General features: G+C 36.4%; 3 protein-coding genes across 5 annotated transcripts; 2 read left to right on the top strand and 1 right to left on the bottom strand.

The window, feature by feature from the left end:
- Window positions 1-775: 775 nt before the first annotated feature.
- Window positions 776-6,300, top strand: SDS (Cyclin family protein). 2 transcript variants are annotated; one of them, XM_028059483.2, is made up of 7 exons: window positions 776-2,127; window positions 2,274-2,441; window positions 3,483-3,649; window positions 4,170-4,298; window positions 5,025-5,202; window positions 5,597-5,641; window positions 5,923-6,300. In XM_028059483.2, the coding sequence occupies exons 1-7, from the start codon at window positions 997-999 to the stop codon at window positions 5,953-5,955; spliced, it is 1,851 nt and encodes a 616-aa protein (XP_027915284.1). In that variant the 5' UTR covers window positions 776-996; the 3' UTR covers window positions 5,956-6,300. The 2 variants fall into 2 exon arrangements, with proteins under 2 accessions (XP_027915284.1, XP_085526102.1); XM_085669976.1 differs by lacking the exon at window positions 4,170-4,298.
- A 624-nt stretch (window positions 6,301-6,924) lies between these two features.
- Window positions 6,925-10,412, bottom strand: LOC114170250 (binding partner of ACD11 1-like). Of its 2 annotated transcripts, none has more exons than XM_028055739.2 (6): window positions 10,283-10,412; window positions 9,164-9,247; window positions 8,960-9,063; window positions 8,781-8,856; window positions 8,504-8,587; window positions 6,925-7,703 (listed from the first exon to the last, which is right to left on the bottom strand). In XM_028055739.2, exons 1-6 carry the CDS (start codon window positions 10,286-10,288, stop codon window positions 7,128-7,130), a joined length of 930 nt encoding a protein of 309 aa, XP_027911540.1. In that variant the 5' UTR covers window positions 10,289-10,412; the 3' UTR covers window positions 6,925-7,127. The 2 variants fall into 2 exon arrangements, with proteins under 2 accessions (XP_027911540.1, XP_085526103.1); XM_085669977.1 differs by lacking the exon at window positions 10,283-10,412 and adding an exon at window positions 9,990-10,244.
- Window positions 10,413-18,534: 8,122 nt separating this feature from the next.
- LOC114174410 (uncharacterized) lies at window positions 18,535-19,233 on the top strand. Its single transcript, XM_028059251.1, has one exon. It carries the CDS (start codon window positions 18,535-18,537, stop codon window positions 19,231-19,233), a length of 699 nt encoding a protein of 232 aa, XP_027915052.1.
- Window positions 19,234-20,387: the final 1,154 nt, after the last annotated feature.

Below are 20,387 nucleotides of genomic sequence, written 5' to 3'. Positions count from 1 at the left end.
TAGTAATTTTAATTAATGTATTATTTTTTTTTCATTTAAAATTATTCTTTTCTTTTCAGTTTTCTTAACATACCATTTATTATTTTAAATATTTATTTTAATTTTAACAAAATTAGATTTCAATTGTCACGAATGTTGTGAAGTATTAACTATTTTAATTTTTACATTTTATTTTTAAAAAATATTCAGTTTAAAAAGAAGACTTACGTTAAAATTCAACTCCAAAATTCTAACTTATTTTGTAAGAATGATGGACGAAAATATATTCCAGAATTTATTTTTTTGGAAGTCAAATTCATAATGTTATTTAGGTAAAACAAATTTGAACCAGACTTTGAGCTTGTAAAAATTGGAGAGTGAACAATAATAGTATGCCTGTACTTTGGTGTTGTACAGATTGGTGAAGAGCTTAGCAAAAAATTCAATAAATGGACATATAGATGCACATGTGTTGGGAACTGAATCATAATGAATCGATGTGTGCTTTCACACTTTCACTCTTTCTTCTCGTACCTTACTAAAGTTTTTTTTTTTTTTTTTATCAAAAGTTTTCATTTAAACATTTCATTAGAACCTTTTTATGGGGACACAGTGACGTTTGAGGTTCAAGTATCTGAAAAGTTTAAGAAAATAAAAATATGTTAACAATATAATAATAATAATAATTTAATTATGAATGGTTAAAATATTACTAAAATAATAATAATAACATTTTATAAATTGAGATAATTATTTTAATACTTAGGTATACCTATTAATGCTCTTAATAGTTCTACTTCCAGGAAATGAACATTATGCGTGGATGTGGTGCAGGGAAAACGCATTACGTGGGACCCTACCATATATATACCCTTCTCCCTCGTTTTCCTTTCTTTCCACAACTCCCGTAACCGTTCAAACACACTTCCCACACTCTCTTCATCAATCATCACAACAACAATAACAACGATTCAACACTGGAATTTTCTCTGCCTTCTTTTGGTTAACCGTACAGCAATGATAACCAGATCGAGGAAATTGAAGCGCAAGCTCGAGCTGGAGCCACCTCCGGTCATCGTCACCAAGAAGCATCGGCAGAAGCTGCCTCGCCGGCGAAGGCAAAACTTCTCGCCGGTACTTCTCGTCAGCGACTCTTGCCAGAATCCTCGTTTCTCCGTGGATTCCAGTTCCGGCTCCGACTACGCTGCTGGCGATGCTTCTTGCAACTCCAGCAGAGCTTCCATCGCCGGCAAGGGAAACACGAACTCGAGAAATGAATCATCGATCGATTCAACGAGAAACCAGAGGTTCGAGAAGCGAAACGAGAACGAAGTGGAGGTGTCGGAGTCTTCGTGCGCCGACTCCAATTCGTTCGCTCGAGATCGAAGCAGGAGGTCAATTCTGAAGTTTAAAAGCGGAAGAGAATGTAATAATCAGAGAGGAGAAGATGACGTTTCGGAAGTGTTCATGAAATCGGATATTACTGGTATTCTGAAGTTCAAAAGTGGAAGCGAGAGTAAGAATATAAAGAAAAATGATGACGTTTCGTGCGGGAAATCAGAGATTACTTGCGAGGAACAGGTCAATTCGAAGTCCTCCAGTGAAGGCAACGGAAACATGAAAATCTCTTCGGAGTCAAACGGAAACGACGTCGTGTCGTTTAGTTCCTTTGTTCGCGCGTCGTTAGAGGAGGAAAAGGATAGCAGCAAGGAAAACAGAGCGTTGGAATGTGAATACTCTGTAGGCTCTAAAAACCTCCACGCGGATGAGAATTGCGCGGATTTAGTAGCTCAATCGATGACGAGGCAGGAATCGGAAAATGACGACGTCGTTGTGGACCTCACTTGCTCTGAGGAACTGCGTTTATCAAACTGTGACGACGATGACGAATCGGAATATTGTTCCAGTCAGGGAACTATGTTCTCTGAATTTCATTCTGAGATTTTCGGTGAATGCTCGGAGCAGGAGCTTTCGGATTACACTCCGTCGCTGTTCGTGGATTCTGGAAGCCAGTTTTCCGAGGGATCCGTCGGAGAAACTCCTTCACCGACGTATTTGTTGTTCCTTCAGTATCGCAAGGAGTTCACGACTCTAACTTCTGCTTCTCCAGTGGTGAACTCTTCTTCAAGTGACGAAGATGAAGCCGATGTAGGTTTCGCTAGCTTCGACTACAGAATTCTATGTTACTTATATTACTAGTTCTGTCAGGAATCTGTTTAGCCTAGCTCTTTCTATCTGTTATTACGTAATTAAGAGTTCTTATTTGGTGTACGTATGCTTTTTGTGGATTTTAGTTTGTGAGATTCGAAGATTCTGATGACGAAGACAGCTACCAGATGCTGAGGAAGAGGGAGAGGAAGCAAGGTTTTGTGTCGAATTATGCTGAAAGATATTTCTCTACCACTGAATTCGGAGAGACCGTGCTTGAGCAACGTGCGCAAATGGTTCACTGGATCGTTGAGGTAGGTTTTATCCCATTCCAAGTCATTATGCTTTCACACTTGTGGTTTGATTAATTTATTTTATGTATCTTTATAGAAAATAATATTTATGTTATGAAGAATTTTACTGTAATTATACAACTATCGCATATTCTTGTATGATAAACACCCATGATTTCTTGACAGTGAAAGAGGACAAAAAATCGTACAGATAGTGATATCTCTCCAACAAATTGATAATTGAAAAAATAATCATCACTCTAGTACTAAATCCTATCTAATAAAAACTATACAAATATTATATAAATTATGCCATAAATATTTGATTTCATTTATTAAATGGTATAAGTAATCGTGTTTTGGATTGGGTGAGAGAGACAACACGTTCGAAGAGAGGGTGAGAACCAAACTTGATTCGGTTAAAACGTAATCCTTCCGTACAACAAATTGTTGGAGTAGTGTGAGTGGCATCCAATTGCCTCACGACACGCGAGATTCAATAGGAAGAAGAATGCCTCGGCGAGTGACGCGGCGTACTTTGTAAATCCACAATTGTCATGCATGGTGCTCACGCAATCATGCAACGCATTTTTCTCGGATTCGCACATGTGGGTAGTTACTTAGTATACATTTTGCTTTGGAAAATTTTAGTTGAACACCAAAATGTTTTTCTAATACATCTAATAAAATATAATATTTTTTTATATAATTTTTTAATTTTTTAAAATTATTTTATATTTGGGATGTCAAATACATACAATATACTAAAATTAAAAAAATTAGGGACCAAACCCCAATAAACCTTATATATATATATATATATATATATATATATATATATCCATCACCACGCAGTTAATTTCTCTCATTATTAATTGTTTTTGGTAAGGATTATTATTTATTCTTAATGTATGATAACAATTATATATGCGAACCTCTTTAGATTTGGATAACAACGTTCTTAGCTTCAAGTATTTCTAAATGTTGCTTCTGTGGAAGTTGTTGGACTTTGAATGGAGTGTCGAATTTGTTTAAAAGGCCTTATTTCTTGAAATTTGGCAGCAATCTTGTCGAAAACAGCTTCGGCAAGAGACGATATTTCTTGGCGTCAACCTACTTGACCGTTTCCTAAGCAAAGGATACTTCAAAGCCAAAAAACGCCTTCAAATTGTTGGAATAGCTTGCCTCACGTTAGCAACCAGGATCGAAGAAAATCAGCAACAAAACAGGTTCAACATTAAATCTTTACATTTCTCCCCCATCCTCCTAGTCATGTAATTATATTTGGACAAAGATGTTGTTTTCAATCATGTGTATCGCTGGTCTACGTCTGGTGACGTCCTCGAGAATAAGGAAAATGAAAATAGATTAGGACTTCATTTTTCAGAGCTTCAGTTTATTTGTGCTCATTAATCATGCATTCGTAATTTAAAGAATAACGATTGTCCCTAAAGTTCCCAACAATATCCAATTTTACATAAATTCTATTTTGTAAAGTATTAGCTCCCTTGATGTTTACGTTGAAATTTAGAATATATAAGTATTTTTTTTTTAAGTTTTACTATCCCATCAGTAGAGTTAAAATGCCGCTTGTAATATTTTAATTTTCTTCTTTTTTTTACATACACTTCCTTCTCCAATTACCCGGGCAAGTGATAACTAACAGAATTTAACAGTTCTTTATTCGAATTAAATTCATGAAAGTAATTATGCCCAATGAATAACTGAACTCCTTTGTGGGTATTACAGAGTGGGGCAAAGCAGTTTCAACGTAGGAAGCAATAGGTACAGTAGAGGCGAGGTGGTAGCCATGGAATGGATGGTGCAGGAGGTGCTCAAGTTTCAGTGCTTTCTGCCTACCATCTACAATTTCTTGTGGTATACCTAGTAACTTTTTAATTTTATAGCTCGAAAATTACCTGAAATTCTGCATAAATTAAATGTTAGCTGATGTTTAGGTATTCAATCAGACTTTTGTTTCTTTTTGGGAAACCATTTCAATTTTAAAATGAAGGGTTCAAGCAAAAACTTGCTTTCATGTCTCTAACAAGGAATGTCTTTTTGCCTTAAATACCGTGCGTTATTTAAAAATGAAAAGAAACTTTTGTACTTGCTACTTAACCCCAATTAGAAAAGGCTTTGCGTAGTTTAGGATAAGTTAAATTTTGTATTTTTTTAGTTTATTTTTAGTTATGTTTTTATTCTCATTCTTTTATTCAAGTCATCAAATTTTAAAAAAATCCATAATTTTTGTGCAATTCTAACTATTATATAGTTTATTTTATTTTTAATATTTAATTAATTAAAATATTTTTTATAATACTTAACAAATATGTTAAAGTTTAGAATTCAATTGAACCAAAATATAAAAAATAAAACATATAAAAATTATAAATTAAATAAAAAATAGTAAACTTTGAATATCTGTGGACAAAAATGATGGTAAAATAAGAGAAAATAAAAATAAGGTAGCACATTAAAAATCAAAGAGAAACAAAGTTGCAATTTAACCTTTCAGAAACTCGAGCGTGCAAGAAAGTAAAGTCATTCTCACCCATTTCTTTACGATTCAGCTAAATTACACTCCACCCTTTAATTTTACAGGTATTACCTAAAAGCAGCGAATGCTGATGCAGTCGTTGAGAAGAGGGTCAAGTATCTGGCAGTGCTGACACTGTCATCTCATGAACAACTGTGCTACTGGCCTTCAACAGTTGCTGCAGCACTTGTAGTCCTTGCTGGTCTTGAATTCAATCAAAGTTCACCGCTCAAAGTAATCGGGGTAACTACTATTGCATTATAGAACTTCCTTTTTTTCAGATACTAAAGTCAACAAAGTCGGGGTTAAATATATGACACGGTTAGGCAATGCCAGATCTGCTTCTTAATATTTTAGTACATCATTGTAATTTTAGCTCATAAAATCAACGAAATTGGAATACAGTAGTATTTGTATGGTCTAGGTTTGCACTTAGGTTGTGAAAACACTAATTATACAGTGTATCATTGTTCTTATTTAAATCTGCAGAGTTGTGCGTGCCTTTTTGTTTCTGAGTCGGTATATGAATATGAGTCTTTTATTTCTCCTTCCTAGCTTTCTTTTTTTTTTAGACACCATAAACTTATAAGATTGAGAGTTGAATTTCATGTATATAATTAATCTTATGATTTTGCAGATCCACGTTAGATCAAAAGATGAGAATTTGTACGAGTGCATAGGGGTAAGATACTCCAATTTATTGTAGTTTGTCAGAGTACTTTCTCTTCGGTTTGAGGTTTGAACCAGAAAAAAGAATGAAGGAAAAACTTAAAATGTCGTGATGAAAAAGTGCCAGAATACAACAAGATTTGTGAAAATAAAGAATCCTTTTATTTCTTGAACTGAGAAAAGCCTCACACGACGATTAGAATGAAACAAATTGTTTCCTTTATCATTCACTTTCCCCTATTATCTTCGGTTTTGTTCACGTGTTTAACATGAAACTTATACTCATTTCAACAGAGCCTGGAAACGCTGTTACGCTATATAGGATAACGCAGTAGTTAGAGTGGAGGCGTAAGGCATTGGCTATATACAATTCAGTATGGTGGCAATTGTTCCTAACCAACAGAAGACAAATGACTTTCTTATTCTTGGTTTATTCTTCATTAATACAAAATAAATTCCATTCGTCTCCCTCCCTGAGAGCAAGGGAGTGTTATTTTTTCCACATGTAACTATATTGATTGTTCTGTATATCGGTATAGAAGGAAAAAATGTACACATTTTTTCGGAAACCCTGAGAACCTTTCAAAGGACAGGAAATTCAGCTGTTAACTGTTAATGACCTACAAAGATATTACAGGCTTATACAAAAAGTTTATCTTACGTCATATTTGATTCTTTCTTTCCTCTTCAGACATCGTCTTTTCTGGCCTCCTCGCAAGCTTCTACCATGCTTGGTCACTTGGAGTTTAATTACATGCATTAAAGCACCATTGTACAAATGTCTAGATTTTCTATTGAAGGAATTTCTAGAGATAAGCATAGGGATTATTGGTTCATGGGGAAATATGTTTGCTAACGACCACATCAATACAGAAAATGACCGACTTTAGCCCAACTACAGAATGACAAATATATGTTTCACAGGAAGTAACCAGCACTTCAGGTTACTACAGTTCGGACTGTTACCAAATTAAAAAGTGAAAACTGAACTGAATACTGTAGACTGAAAATGAAGTAGGGATCCCATTAAGGAGAATTTCATTGCACCAAAACTCAACTCTGGAACTAGCAAATGGAAAACCATCCAAAGAAAGACATTCGACAGAGTCAAATATATATGTGAAAAGCAAATCCAATATACCTATTCTTTCTTTTCATTTTAAGGGCAATTCAGCAAAACATTTAAGACATTTTACCATACTCTCGTTGATACAGTCTCCTGCAAATTTAAATTATACTGACGGCACTATTTGTATTAAAACCCTTCCAGAAACATGTCATAAAGGGAGAACTGAATGAAGAAGAGTAAAAAATAACGAATGATTTTATGACATAAATGTTGAGCGTATTTAGGAACCACACGTCTGCCAGACAAACTTCTACATTGGTGTAACAATCAATAAATAAAACTTATCATTCTAAAATAAAGGCGCAGACAAGAACTATTCTAACTAAATAAATCCAACTGTGCATGTGAGGATGTAAAGAATTGTTGGTGGTTATATAATTTCTAGCTTATGGTCATCATGTGAATTAACAGGAACTATTGCAGGGCCCATGTCTGAAGCATCCTGAAAGTGTTTCTTTCCAAATTCATCAACAGTCCCTTTCCTTTCACTATAAATGATCTCATTCCTTTCCACCTCTGCCTGTTCAACCTTCTCCCTTGTCATGGTGCTGACATCCCCTGCTGCCTTTGCTATGGCATTGAAGGCACTAGACACCCATGAAGCTCCAGTTGACACATAAGAATTGCTCATGATAGCAGATCCAGCACTGCTTGCCTTTTGCTCTGCAGCAGCAAGAGCAGACTTTGTAATTTCAGAAAGCTGATATCTTTCATCCATCTCTCTCACCTTTCCATTCACAATAGCTGTTCCAATACTTATTTTGTCACTGAAACCCATTCTACGATCAAAGGAAGCAACTCTGGAAGAAGCATTTGAGGTCAACTGGTGACGCTCATCAAAGGCTTTTGCCTTGTTGATAGCATCCTTTCCTAAAATGAAACCCTTCGCAAGCATGCTGCTCATTACATCTTCAGCCTTTTGTACTGCATCACCACTTTGGTTTCTCTATTTATAACAACATTGTACTACAGATATTAGATACTTACAATTTCACAGTGAAAGAAATTAGAATTTTCAACCCTCTAGTGAGGGAAGAGGGAACAATTTTAATACACTTGAAGACATTTTGCATGTATACCTAACTCACGAGCTAAAACTACCCTATAGCTCTGTGCAAACTAAATTTTACAGCATATTTGACTTTAGGACCACATATAGCATCCACAATATAGCCCTTCAAATTCAGTTATTGTCTAACCTCATAAGAAAATGTTTCAGCAGAGCATAGTTTGATATGCTAAGAATCAATTGCTAATTTGATTTTTCACCGTAATATTCAGCCCAGAATTGTTTTTATTGTGCCAGATAAGTTGCAGACATCATCCGCAGATGAGATAATAAATCTAAAAATCTTTAGCTATCATATCCTGACAAAGATCTTAGGCACTATATAAATTTCAAAGCCCAAAACTAGAAGGATTCTATCAAGAGTAATAACAAAATGAGTCAGATAAATAAAACATACTAGCATAGACAATCATATTTGGCACACGTAAAACCACCATGTTGAGCAAAACTTCATGTATTTCGCACATTTTATCACATACATGTGCTAGAAGCAGGCTAGCAGCACACACAGCCACAATTGCATGCAAAATAAATTACACAACATTTAAACTAACAACCTATTTAGATTAACTTCTTTATAAGAACTTGTACGATAAACAAATATAAAGAGAAAATAAAATAAGTTTCTCTATAAACTAAAATTAGCTCATTAAACTCTTGGAAAAGATAATACTTACCGGACTTACTGGAACAGCATCAGGGGGCAGCTGATACTTCTCCACAGGTGTGATTGTGACATATAGATCACCTATCTTTGAACCCTATGTAATAAAATGAAGATTAAGCACATGATTTAAACAAAATCAACTAAAGTATCTGGTTTTATGCAATTTCTATCAGTTTCATGGATTGAATGAAAGGGTTAATGATATACATTGGTGCAACCCATCTCACTATTAAGAAATGGAATGTGACATTTTCAAAAAGGTAAAAATCATTTGCACAGAAACATACTGTTAAGAGAACTGCTGTGTCTGCTCCCTGTGTATCCTTAAATGTAACATAAGCAACCTGAGTGCGGTCACTTTCCCTGTAGTATTAAAAAACCAAAGATTAGGGAGACAGGCATTGAGGGTAAAAGTTTCAACATTAACAATCATGAAAAATGAGTAAAACATTGCAAGTTCTCTGACCTTTGCATCTCAATATACTGAATATCACCTGAGAATGAAAAGAATTCTCGAATCTCCACCTTGGAAGTAACCAGTGATATGTTGCTAACCTTCACTGTTCTTATCTGTGAGAAAGAAAAACAGAGTGAACTTGAAAATTTCACCAATCATAATCCTACAATCATAATGTTAACCAATGTTACTATGTAAAGATTTTTTCCTCACGTCTGACACATGAATAGTCCAATTTGGTATTGGTGTAGATTGGGGAATAGCTTCAGCTCTTTGACCAGCATAGTCCAAAGTGACCTGCACACAAATTGTTAATTTAAGGTAGTTTTATGATGACATTCTCAAGAGTATGCAGTGGAAGAAACAATGACATGTGCAGAAGGAGAAAATCTAAAACCAGAAAGTCAAACAGAAAAAAGTGATTCTTTTTCAATTTCGTTCCAAAGAACTAAGAATATCCAATGAAAAAAAGAGTCTTATTTTAACCCCTAAAGCAACGATGGAATTAAGTGAAACCATGAACAGAAAGGTACAATTCCTAATGAGTACCACCCTCATAGCTTAGAAGGCAAAAGAAAAAACAGAGTCAATTCAATAAGCAAGCCAAGAGGAAAGGTTATACCAAGAGACAACATCAATGTGACAGTGTCCACTTGAAAAGAAGCAATTCGAATTCTATGAAGATTAATCATCACAAGTCCAAGCAATGGAGCTTGATGACTTGACATCAAAAACAACAACCACCAATCTTAGTCACAGAAGCATATAAACTGAAAATTCTTAAAATTGTAAGAAATATAATCTGGAACATACTATCATATCTAGAAGGTCAAGATTTAAAGACAAATCCACATTTGCTTAGGTAGACATAACTATGATCACTGCCTAACTAACCACTGATTCTAACAATCCAGGTATAGTGGTATAGTCGGGATTTATATATATATGCTATTCTCACACTAATCTGTCATTGCCCAGACAACAAATCATGAAGAAATCAATTCAAGGTTTGCTCTTTTTCTGGAGGGCAAAAAAATACCAAAGCCATTTCCACTAGATCCAAAAGGGTCATTAGGAAACATTGCAGATCCAAAATTCCAAACTAGTAGTTCTTGTATTAATGATAACTACAACATCTAAACCACAACTAAAGGTTGCATTGAATCACTGAATATGTAAATGTGAATCAAAGCAACTGCATAGTCCCCAGTTGGCATCAAAGAAAGACAATGAAATGCAGAAGAAGGCATGAAGAAAGAAGAAACCCAGATAGGATCTGAAACGAAGTGGATCTGTGGAAAAAGGGAATTGTAGAAAGGTTTAGGGACTCACCGACATTTGGGATGGTAGAATGTTGTGTTTGTCAGAAGCAGCGTCGGAAAGAGGCAACTTTTAAATGAAAAATTTGGTTGTTGGTTCGTTGGTTTTGTTATGTAATGTAATGAATGAGTCATCATGTGACTGTTATTCGGTTTCATATGATTGATTGTGAGTGGCTGCTGTGTAATTTTGCAACTCATGCCAAATGTAAAATTCTACTAGTCAAACTAAATTCAATTATTATATTTTTAGTTCATTCCAACTCATTAACAAAAATATATTAATCTAAAAACAAACTTCATCATTTATTCCTCATATAAATATTATTTGTTAATCTATTCAAATTTATGTTAACTTATAGATACTAAGAAACATATATTTATATTTATATTGAATAATATGTGATAAAAAAAATTATATTACTCTATCACATATGAACGATTCAACCTAAAATGATTATAATTGGATAAGGTAGCGTTTAGATGTGAAATAATTAAAATAAATAAATTCAGTCGAACTTAATTTAGTTTCATTCAATTTACTTGGGTACTTTCAAACTAATGCAAATAGATTTAATTAAACTAAACTAAGTTATGTTTAATTTATTTATATTTATAGTATATATTACTTAATTAAATAATATTTGCACCAATAAATTTAGATTAAACTTAATTTATTTCAGGGTAAACTTAATATATTTTATATGTCAAATATTAATTAAAAATAAATAGACTGTTATCAATTCAACCGGGATAAATCATTTAAAAATAAAACATAATAATTGAGTTATTTATATTATTACATATCTAATTGTATTATCTCATCTTCAAGTAGATAAAATTTTATTATGTCATTGATTATAAATGATTTTCAAATTTATTTTAGATACACGAGTATAAATGCATGTGCTGTGTATACGTGTATTAACATTTTTTTATGATAACAAAAACCGGCAAAATTATAATTATAAAAATAAACATGAATAATTTTTATAGTTTTATTATAAATATTTGTTATGTATTTCGTAAATAATTTTTTCTTATTATAAATAGTTATATTAATTTTTTTAAAAATAGTTAAATTTTAAAAAACAGTTGAATTAAAAAAAATGGTTAAATTTAAAAAAAAATCAGTTTAAGGTAAAATTGGAAAAGTGATTATTTTAATTTTGAATAAATGGTTACTTATTAAAGTATAAAATTGAAAAAACAAATATAAACACGAAAAAATTAATCCCTTTCATATAATAATATAGATAATATAAATAATTGAGTTAATAATATATATTTATAAATATTTATCCACCAACTCCAATATACTCATAATACATCTTATAAATTTATCACTAACATATTAATGTTGAACAATTCAAATATCTTTAATGCGATATTGTGGTTGTTTGTATGGATAAAATTTTACAACTTCATAAGATACGATACAAATTCATCAGTTGAATATATCTTAATAATTAGAACTTGTACAACAATATTTCATGAACCAAAGCCATGAATTAACAAAGGTCCAAAAAGATGCTAAGTTAAATGTTTCGGAACCCAATGTTATGAAATAACAAGACTAGTTTTGGTTGACATAAAAAAAAATGGAGATCGTTGGCAAATCATGAAAAATTGATTTCATGATGATTTCGATGACGTCTATATTGAAGAAAAAATGTCTTTTAACCTTATGTATTTATGTATATGATTACAAATACTAGTATATATACAATAATAGAAGAGTGAATATATCTCTGAAAAAAAATGGTATGATCTCTATAATTAAACGAATCCTTATAATTAATTCTGAAAATTAGCTAATGCATCAAATTAATCTATATTTAGTTATTTACAATATAAAAAATCTCAACATTCGTCTTGAAATTTATGCATAAAAGTCAATCAAGTCCAATTTGCTTAGAAATTTAGACAACACTAGTTTTAAGATTGCTTTAATGAGAATATCAACCAAATAATCTTATTGGGCAAGTCTAAAATCTTCTTATCCAACTTTTTTTTGATAAAAAACTTGTCTACTTCAATATGCTTTATGTGATCATGTTGTACTGGATTATTTGCAATATCACAAACAATTTTGTTGTCATAATAAATTGAATTAGTTGTTTAGGTGGGTATCCTAAATCTTCCAAGAGTAGTTTCAACCATAATGCTTCACATAGGCCAAGTGCCATGCCTCTAAATTTAGCATTTACTCTTGAACGAGCAACCACACTTTGTTTTTTACTCCTCTAAGTAGCAAGATTTCTAGTTACAATGTGAAATAACTTGAGGTAGACCTTTTATCCTCTATGGATCCAGCCTAATTTGCGTCTATATATACTTTAATGTCTTGATAATCAATGTGTTTAGGGAATAGGGTACCACTTCCAGGTACAGATTTCAAATACCTTAAGATTTGCATGACAACATCCATATGTATTTCTCTTGTGTTATGCATGTACTGACTCACAACACTTAATGCATAAGTAAGATCTAGTCTGGTATGAGCCAAGTACATTAACCTTCCTATAAGCCTATGATCCCCCTTTGTCAATCCTTTTTCAATAGGAGTAGTAGCTGGATGACATCCTTCCATGCTTATTTCTCGTAAAAGATTAGAGTTTTTTTTTTTTCCGAGAGAAATAATCCTATCTTTTATTTGGAAATTTCTATCCCAAGAAAATATTTTAGAGGACTAAGACCTTTCATTTCAAATTTTCCAGATAAATAGCTTTGTAGAGCTTTCTTTTCCTCAAGATCATTTCTAGTAATCATCAATATATATCATAAGAGTAATGATCTTACCCTGTTATTTATTTGGAAATAGACTATGATCTGAATTGCTTTGATGATAGCCAAAAACAATTATTTCCTCTAAAAATCTTCTAAACCACGCCCTTGGGGATTGCTTCAACCCATTGAATGACTTCTTGAATTTGAACACCTTTTGACTATGCTCCTTTGGAACCATACATTCCGATGGAAGTTCCATATAAACTTCTTCAAATAATTCTCCATGTAGAAAGTGTTTTTTGTATCAAACTATTGTAATGGCAAATCTAAGTTTATCGCAAGAGATAACAACACTCGAACAATGCTAAGTTTAGCCACAGGAGCAAATGTAAGACCAGTGAAAATTAATTAATTAATTAATTAATTAATTAATAAATGCGGGTAGAAAGTGCCTTTATGGCATTAATTATTGTTTAATGTGATGTGGAAAAGTACTAGCTCAAATGGTTGAGAGTACTTGGTTGGATTGAGAGGACTTGGGTTCGAGTCCTATGTATGCCAATTATGTGTTGTATGGTTTATTATTATTTTGTTTTGGTAATGTAATTGTGAATGGTGAGTGATAGTATAATCATAAGGTTATAATGGTTATCACAAAATGTGAATTGGTATAATGGTTGTGCTTTGGCCTCATGAGTTAAGGGTCACAGGTTCAAACCTTGATGGACATAGAGTAAGCTTTATTTTTTGCTAACTATTAGTTGTGGTTTGAATGTGAAGAGGCAAAGAAAACCTAGGAATATAAGATATGAAGGGTTGAGACTACCTTAGGAGAGTTCTTTGATAAATCCTAGATAAGAAACAATGTGAACCTAAGTGGTTTAGAGCACTTAATTAGGTTGAAGGGACTTGGGTTCAAGTTCTGAGCATGTCATTAGTAGATTTATTTAATTTTGTTTTACTTTGCTACTATATTGTGAATGTGAAAGCATGATTTAAGTTCATACGAATGGGTAAATTGACAAGAAACATGAATTAGTTTGGTGGTTGTGCATGAACTTGGTAGTTGGGAGGTCATGGGTTCGAACCTTGGGTTAAAGGAAATGGACTCTATCTATATTTTTGTTTTTGCCAGGTGATGGAATTGGACAACAAGCACCAATCGTTAAATTGCAATTGGAGCGAGGATCCGAGGTAAGGGGAGTTGTTCATGTCTGTTAATTATATTTTTTTCTCTGTTCTGGTATGATTCTGTGGCTTAATAATGTGTTTACCATTTTCGTGTTCAAATTCGTAAGTTCTGGGCAAAAATTTCTATAACCGCCTGGCGGCTAAGGGTGCTCCGCCAGGCGACGCAACGTTTCTTAGCGTTTTCTGGGTTCTGTGATGAACCGCCTGGCGGCCTTGGAGGACCCGCCAGGCGGCGCGCACTGGAACTGCATATTTTGACCTATTTTTGATGCTTCTGTGATATGGTCGAACTGCTGTATTTATATAATACTGATGATGCTTTCATTGACGTGATTGAATGTTGACTTAACGGGTGTATGGAAATCCGATCAGTGTATAGTGGTTGTATGAATACTATGGTGTATGTTGATTGCTATTTGGATTGTAGAGGAAGTAGCAATGTGTTATTGAAAGTCCCAATTAGAGTGCATAAAACGATCTGGGTGTGCTACTTAAACTAATGCATGTGGTTAAATCTGCGATGAGAAATTGAATTGGAAATTTAGGGGTAATAGGGTTTTTTCTGCAGATGCGGGAAATCTGAAATTTTTAGGTTTCTGATGTGCCGCCCGGCGGTATCCTATGTGCCGCCAGGCGGTATTGAGTGGCCAGTGGTGATTGGCGCGCTCAGTGGGTTCGGGTGTGCGGTGGAGAATCACAAATTTTAGTATAGGTGTTGGGGAATGATTTTTAATATAAAATGGGGGTACTTGTGCGGTGTAAGAGTCACCTAGTGGGATGGGTTGATGTATGAACTATATTATGTGGACTTGAGATAATTGAATGAGTGTTCTGGCAGGACTGTTTTGGTACCATTGTATGCGTGTTCAGAATGCTAGTATGAAGTTGTGCTCTTATGAAATATATGATATATTGATAATGGTTAAAGTGTCATATTGAGTTGATATAGAGCATGTGAATGAATTGGGTGGTGAGTATCGTTATAAACTATATGTTGGGAATGTATGATATGAAAGTAGTGTCCTTGTAAAGAAATGGGGTAGTACTGATAATGGTATTCGGGTCATAGTACTGCATGTGCAAGTCGGGGACTGAGTTGTGTATGTTTAACTTCCAATGATCATGAATGAATTGGTTACCTTGGTTGATGCTTGTTAATTTGATGATTTGATATTTGTAGTGTTGTAAATGCTTGAAATTTGTGATCTGGATGTAAGATTAAGTGATTGGATGTGTTAGAAAATCCTTGGAAGTGCTTAGACCAGTAGGGAAGTGTCTTTACTGGTGTGGCGCCCGATGGTGGGAGAAGCCCCGCCAGGTGGTAAGCCACGTAACAGAGATGATGATGAGGACAGGCGCCCAGCGGTAGAAAGACACCGCCAGGCGGCCTGGAGCATGTTTCGCCTAGCGATCTCTGGAGAGGCGCCAGGCGGGAGTGCAGTAGCAAGGGTCCTTTGTAGATGGATTTGCATGGACGTGTTCTTTCTTTTTCTTGGTAGCTTGGTCAGGGATATGCTGGATTGGTTACGAGCGGGGAGGTTCGTAACGGAGTTGTGAGATGCGTGATTGATGCAGGCGAGGAGGTCTGTATCGATTGTACTCTTGTGTGGGGATACGAGCGGGTAGGTTCGTATGTTCCGAGCTCACACCTGAGGCTACTATGGGCGGGGAGGTTCATAGTAGGTGTTCACGCATGTTGGACTACGAGCGGGAAGGTCCGTAGAGTTGGACCACGAGCGAGTAGGTTCGCGGGAGCATGATAATCCCTAATGACCAAGGTTGTAGTTGAATCTTTCTCATATAGGTTATGAGATTGGAAGTATATTGTGATAACAAGTGTACCAAACTAAAATTAATTAAATTAGATTGGGTAAGGGACAGTTTATTTTATCTTATGATTGTATTGTGTTCTTGTCAGCTCACCCTTGCTTGTTTGTGTGTTTGTGTTTGGCGATGATCATGTGACTTGTTACGTGGGAGCATACGTGAATTCAGGTGATCATGCTGATGCTTAGCGACAGGGCGGGGCTACCGATGGGGAATTTTCTTTATGCTATGCTTTCCTACATTTTGTAATAGACATTATGATGTTTTATCCATTATGAACTTGTAATAAAGATGAGACAATATGAATGGATTATAGCGAGACAAGTTTTAAATTTCCCGCACTTGGGAACTTATTATAATGTCTGGATTTCTTAAAGTTTATTTTGTGAAAATAAGTTTTATCTAGTAATATCCATCTGGAGTGTTACAATAGGGTTTCTGCAGTTTGGTTAGTTCACCTATAGAGAGGAGCACGAAATTGAGGCTGTGAGGTGAGGTTTTGGGTGTGTAAGGGGCTGAAGCAAAAGTATTGGTGAACTGAGGGTCCTTCATCCTTCTCATTTTCAATCCAAAATTCCAAGTTAGGGGAGTTGTCTGTTTTACGTGTGTAACTTGCATGAATTGTATATGATTTTGTATCTTTATAATCTCGATTGCAATCTGTAAGGTATGAATTATGGATTATGTGTACTGTGGTTAAGAATTGGATGAGTTGTGTTGATTGCAAATCCATTCATGCGTTATTGGGTTGAGAATGAGGGTTTTGGGGTATGGAATGGTTAGAGATGATTCAATCTTGAGTTGGGATATTTTAAATGGATGATATAGGACCTGTTATAATGATCGTGGTCATTAATTGTGCTTGGTAATGTGTTAATCGTGTTTTGGTATGTTTGTTGTGCGAATTGGGCAAAGTTGGGTGAATTGAGTGTGTGATCAGAGTTGGAACCCTACAAGTCTCGCCCAAGCGGGTCCACCTCGCCTAAGCGAGAGTTGCAGGGTCTTACATTGAGTTCTGATTCGTGGTTCTCGCCTAGGCGACCAAGAAAAGGGGTTGAGCGACATGGTCTCTCGCTTAGGCGAGAGGCACTCGCTTAAACGAGGTCACGAGGAAACCTGGGAGTTTTGAGCGCGACATCTCGCTCAGGTGAGAGGTTTTGGAGTTCTGAGCGACAGAATGCTCGCTTAGGCGAGAATGGCTCGCCTAAGCGAGGTCGCGATCAGAATTCACGTTGGTTTGCTTGAATACTCGTTTAGGAGAGGTGTGTGTTATTTTAAGCGATGGTATGGCTCGCCCAGGCGAGATGATCTCGCCTGAGCGAGATAACGTGATGCGGCCACTATTTTGAGCTTGTTTAGGTGAGGCGAACTAGCCTAAGCGAGGCAGAGGGCTTAGCTTGGGCGAGCGTCCCTGGCTTAAGCGAGTTTATGTGAATTGTCCATGTTTGTGTGTGCTTGTGTGTGTGATTTGGATACTTTACCTAAGTGTAGGAATTATATGCATGTGGTGTGTGTTTGGGCTTGAAGGACTAAGTCCAATAGGGGTCTGGGATGTGCTTGATGGTTGGACACATGATGGGCATGAAACTGGTTGAGTTCCCGTCGACTACTAATGGGCGAGGAGTCCTTGGTATGGTGATTACATGTGTCGGGCGCACGATGGGCAAGGAACGGTTATGTTCCCGTCGACTACTATTGGGCGAGGAGTCCATAGTATGGTGATTGCGTGCGTGCCAAGATCCAATTTATGAGGCTTGGATGATTTTCTACAGACGAGGAGTCTGTAGAACAGGACTATGAGCGGGATAGGCTCATAGGGTTGGACCACGAATGAGTTAGTTTCGTGGGAGTACAGTGAAGTCCCAAGACCTAGTTCATGTATATGACTCATGAAGGACTATGAGGTCATGGTTGGGTAATTTGAAAAGCATGAAAATTTAGTTTGTTATTTTGGGATGGGTGACCTATTTATTTCATGTATCGGTTTTATATATTGTGCATAGCTCACCCTTTTTGTGTGTGTGGCGATGATCGGATAACTCGATATCCGGGAGCAGATGATGTGACAGGTGGGTCAGGAGATGAATAGACTCGGAGCGAGGGATAACATGGGATTTTGTATATATTTATTATTTTGGTTTTGAGATAGTTTTGTAACCTTTTTGGGAGCCATTTGAATATTACTTTAGTTTTATAATTATGGACTCTCGTTTTATTACATTGTATTAAAGTTTTAAATTTCCCATGTTTTTGGAAAATGATATTCAATAAAGGAGGCATTTATTTTTATTTCTTATTTTATATATTAAATATTAGTAATATTCCTTAGGGATGTTACAATTGGTATCAGAGCAAAAGTTTTGAAAATATTTTTTTAAATATTTTGGGGCTAGTGGGGAGTGAGCTTATCGATGTGATTGTTTGTTGCATGTTTGTGTTGAATGTTGAAAAGATGTGTGTGGTTTTGTTTGATTAAGCGACTGATTTTTAACAGTTGTAATGTGGCGTATCTAGCATATGGCTGCTAACAAGATGAGGAGAAGTAGTGGTGCTGATGACATCGCTGAGGCTATTCACCGGATGGTGGATGCGGTGCAGCCACCCGTAGCAGCGCAGTCTAGGACGGCGATTGCACCAATCAGGGTGCCAACTGTGGAGGACTTCTTGCGCCACAAGCCAGCGGAGTTCACTAGCAAAGCCTCTTCGGATGAAGCGGATGCATGGCTCCGTAAATGCGAGAATATCTTTACGGTGATGAACTACACTGACGAGCAGAAGCTACTATTTGCCACGTACCTGTTGAATGATGATGCAGAGTATTTGTGGGCGGGAATGCAACAACAGATGCAGACCCGAGATGAACAGGTGGAGTGGACTAGCTTCAGGACTCGGTTCCTAGAGAAATATTTTCCTGACACGGCCAGGCAGGACAGGGAGGCAAAGTTTCTTGCACTGCAGCAGGGAGATATAACCGTGCAAGAGTATGTAAACAGGTTTGAGCATCTGGCGAGATATTACTCGCAGAACATTACTGAAGAATGGAGATGTCAGAAGTTTGAGCGAGGACTCAAACATGAGCTTAAGAAGGTGGTGACTTCCTTACGAGAGAGGAGATTTCCCATCTTAGTGGAACAGGCCAATAATGCTGAGCATTTGGAGAAGGGCTCTGGTCCAGTTGTGAGCCGACATCAGAAGAATGTCGCTGAGGCTAGGTAGATGAAAAAACCTTACAACCGACCACAGACATCGAAGGGTCCCACCTTCTATCAGTGTGGCAGACCCCACCTGAAGAGGAATTGTCCTTAACTGGCAGGCGGAGTAGGAGGGTCAGGTGATCGTCGCAAGTGCTTTATATGCGACAAACCGGGACACTTCGCTAAATATTGCCCAGAAAAAAAGAATGTGGATGTGAAGAAGCCAGCAGCATCACCAGCAGAGAGAGCTAGAGCGGCTGGCCGGGTCTTTACATTGACCTCCACAAAGGCTACTAAATCAGGTAATCTCATTCTCGAACCATGCTTACTATTGGGTCAGATAGTCTTGGTGTTGTTCGATTCTGGAGCAACACATTCTTTCATTGCTAATGCATGTGTGAGGAGATTGAATTTGGTGAGCCAGAGGTGTTAAAGGTCAGGTTGGGGGTTCGATTCCCACTGGCAACAACCCACCCAGTATGAATGGACGAAGAAGGGTGAGGGGTTGGGGTGCATTGGACTGTAGTAACCTGACAGCCTCTGGGGCCCGAGGAGGGGTAGCCAGGGATGTTACAAAACGCGATTTGGGGTGTGAGTTGCTTGTTTCAACTCCCTCCTCAAATCAAGTGGCTACCAGTTCAGTTTGCGTTGGGTGTTCAATGGAAGTGGCAGGTCGCATATTCAAGGTGAACTTGGTGTGCTTGCCTTTGGAGGGACTGGATGTAATCTTGGGGATGGACTGGCTGTCTAACAATCACATTATAATTGATATTGGACGGCGTAGTTTGGTATTCCCAAAGCATAAGGGATTGGAGCTAATCTCAGCTTAGAAGGCGATTAATGAAGTGGAAGCCGGAGCCACCTGTTTTATGATAGTGGCTCATGCAGAGAAGAATAGCACCGCCAAGAAGATCAGTGTGATTCCTGTAGTGGAGGAGTATGCAGATGTGTTTCCAGATGAAATACCAGAGTTGCCACCTAGCAGGGATGTAGATTTCACCATCGATCTTATCCCTGGAGCTGGCCCAGTATCCATGGCGCCTTATAGAATGGCACCCATAGAATTGGCTGAGTTGAAGAAGCAAATAGAAGACTTGCTTAAGAAGAAGTTCATCCGGCCGAGTGCATCACCTTGGAGAGCATCGGTACTATTAGTAAAGAAAAAGGACGGCAGTT

This window comes from Vigna unguiculata, chromosome 2 (genome assembly GCF_037176805.1).
Source record: "Vigna unguiculata cultivar grain cowpea cultivar isolate G323 ecotype 2 chromosome 2, ASM3717680v1, whole genome shotgun sequence".
NCBI classification, from domain to species: domain Eukaryota; kingdom Viridiplantae; phylum Streptophyta; class Magnoliopsida; order Fabales; family Fabaceae; genus Vigna; species Vigna unguiculata.
The sequence above is the reverse complement of the archived record's forward strand: the minus strand, read 5'-3'. Positions and strand labels throughout refer to the sequence as shown.

Bases quoted from the DNA above. Each gene is read 5' to 3' on its own strand.
- LOC114174410 (XM_028059251.1), top strand. From the start codon at position 18,535: ATGGCTGCTAACAAGATGAGGAGAAGTAGTGGTGCTGATGACATCGCT.
- SDS (XM_028059483.2), top strand. From the start codon at position 997: ATGATAACCAGATCGAGGAAATTGAAGCGCAAGCTCGAGCTGGAGCCA. The intron at 2,442-3,482 runs GTAGGTTTTATC...GAAATTTGGCAG, and splicing joins TGGTTCACTGGATCGTTGAG to CAATCTTGTCGAAAACAGCT. The intron at 3,650-4,169 runs GTTCAACATTAA...TGGGTATTACAG, and splicing joins GAAAATCAGCAACAAAACAG to AGTGGGGCAAAGCAGTTTCA.
- LOC114170250 (XM_085669977.1), bottom strand. From the start codon at position 10,022: ATGACCCTTTTGGATCTAGTGGAAATGGCTTTG. The intron at 9,248-9,989 runs GTATTTTTTTGC...ATTTGTGTGCAG, and splicing joins ATCTAGTGGAAATGGCTTTG to GTCACTTTGGACTATGCTGG. The intron at 8,857-8,959 runs GTCAGAGAACTT...TTAATACTACAG, and splicing joins CAGTATATTGAGATGCAAAG to GGAAAGTGACCGCACTCAGG.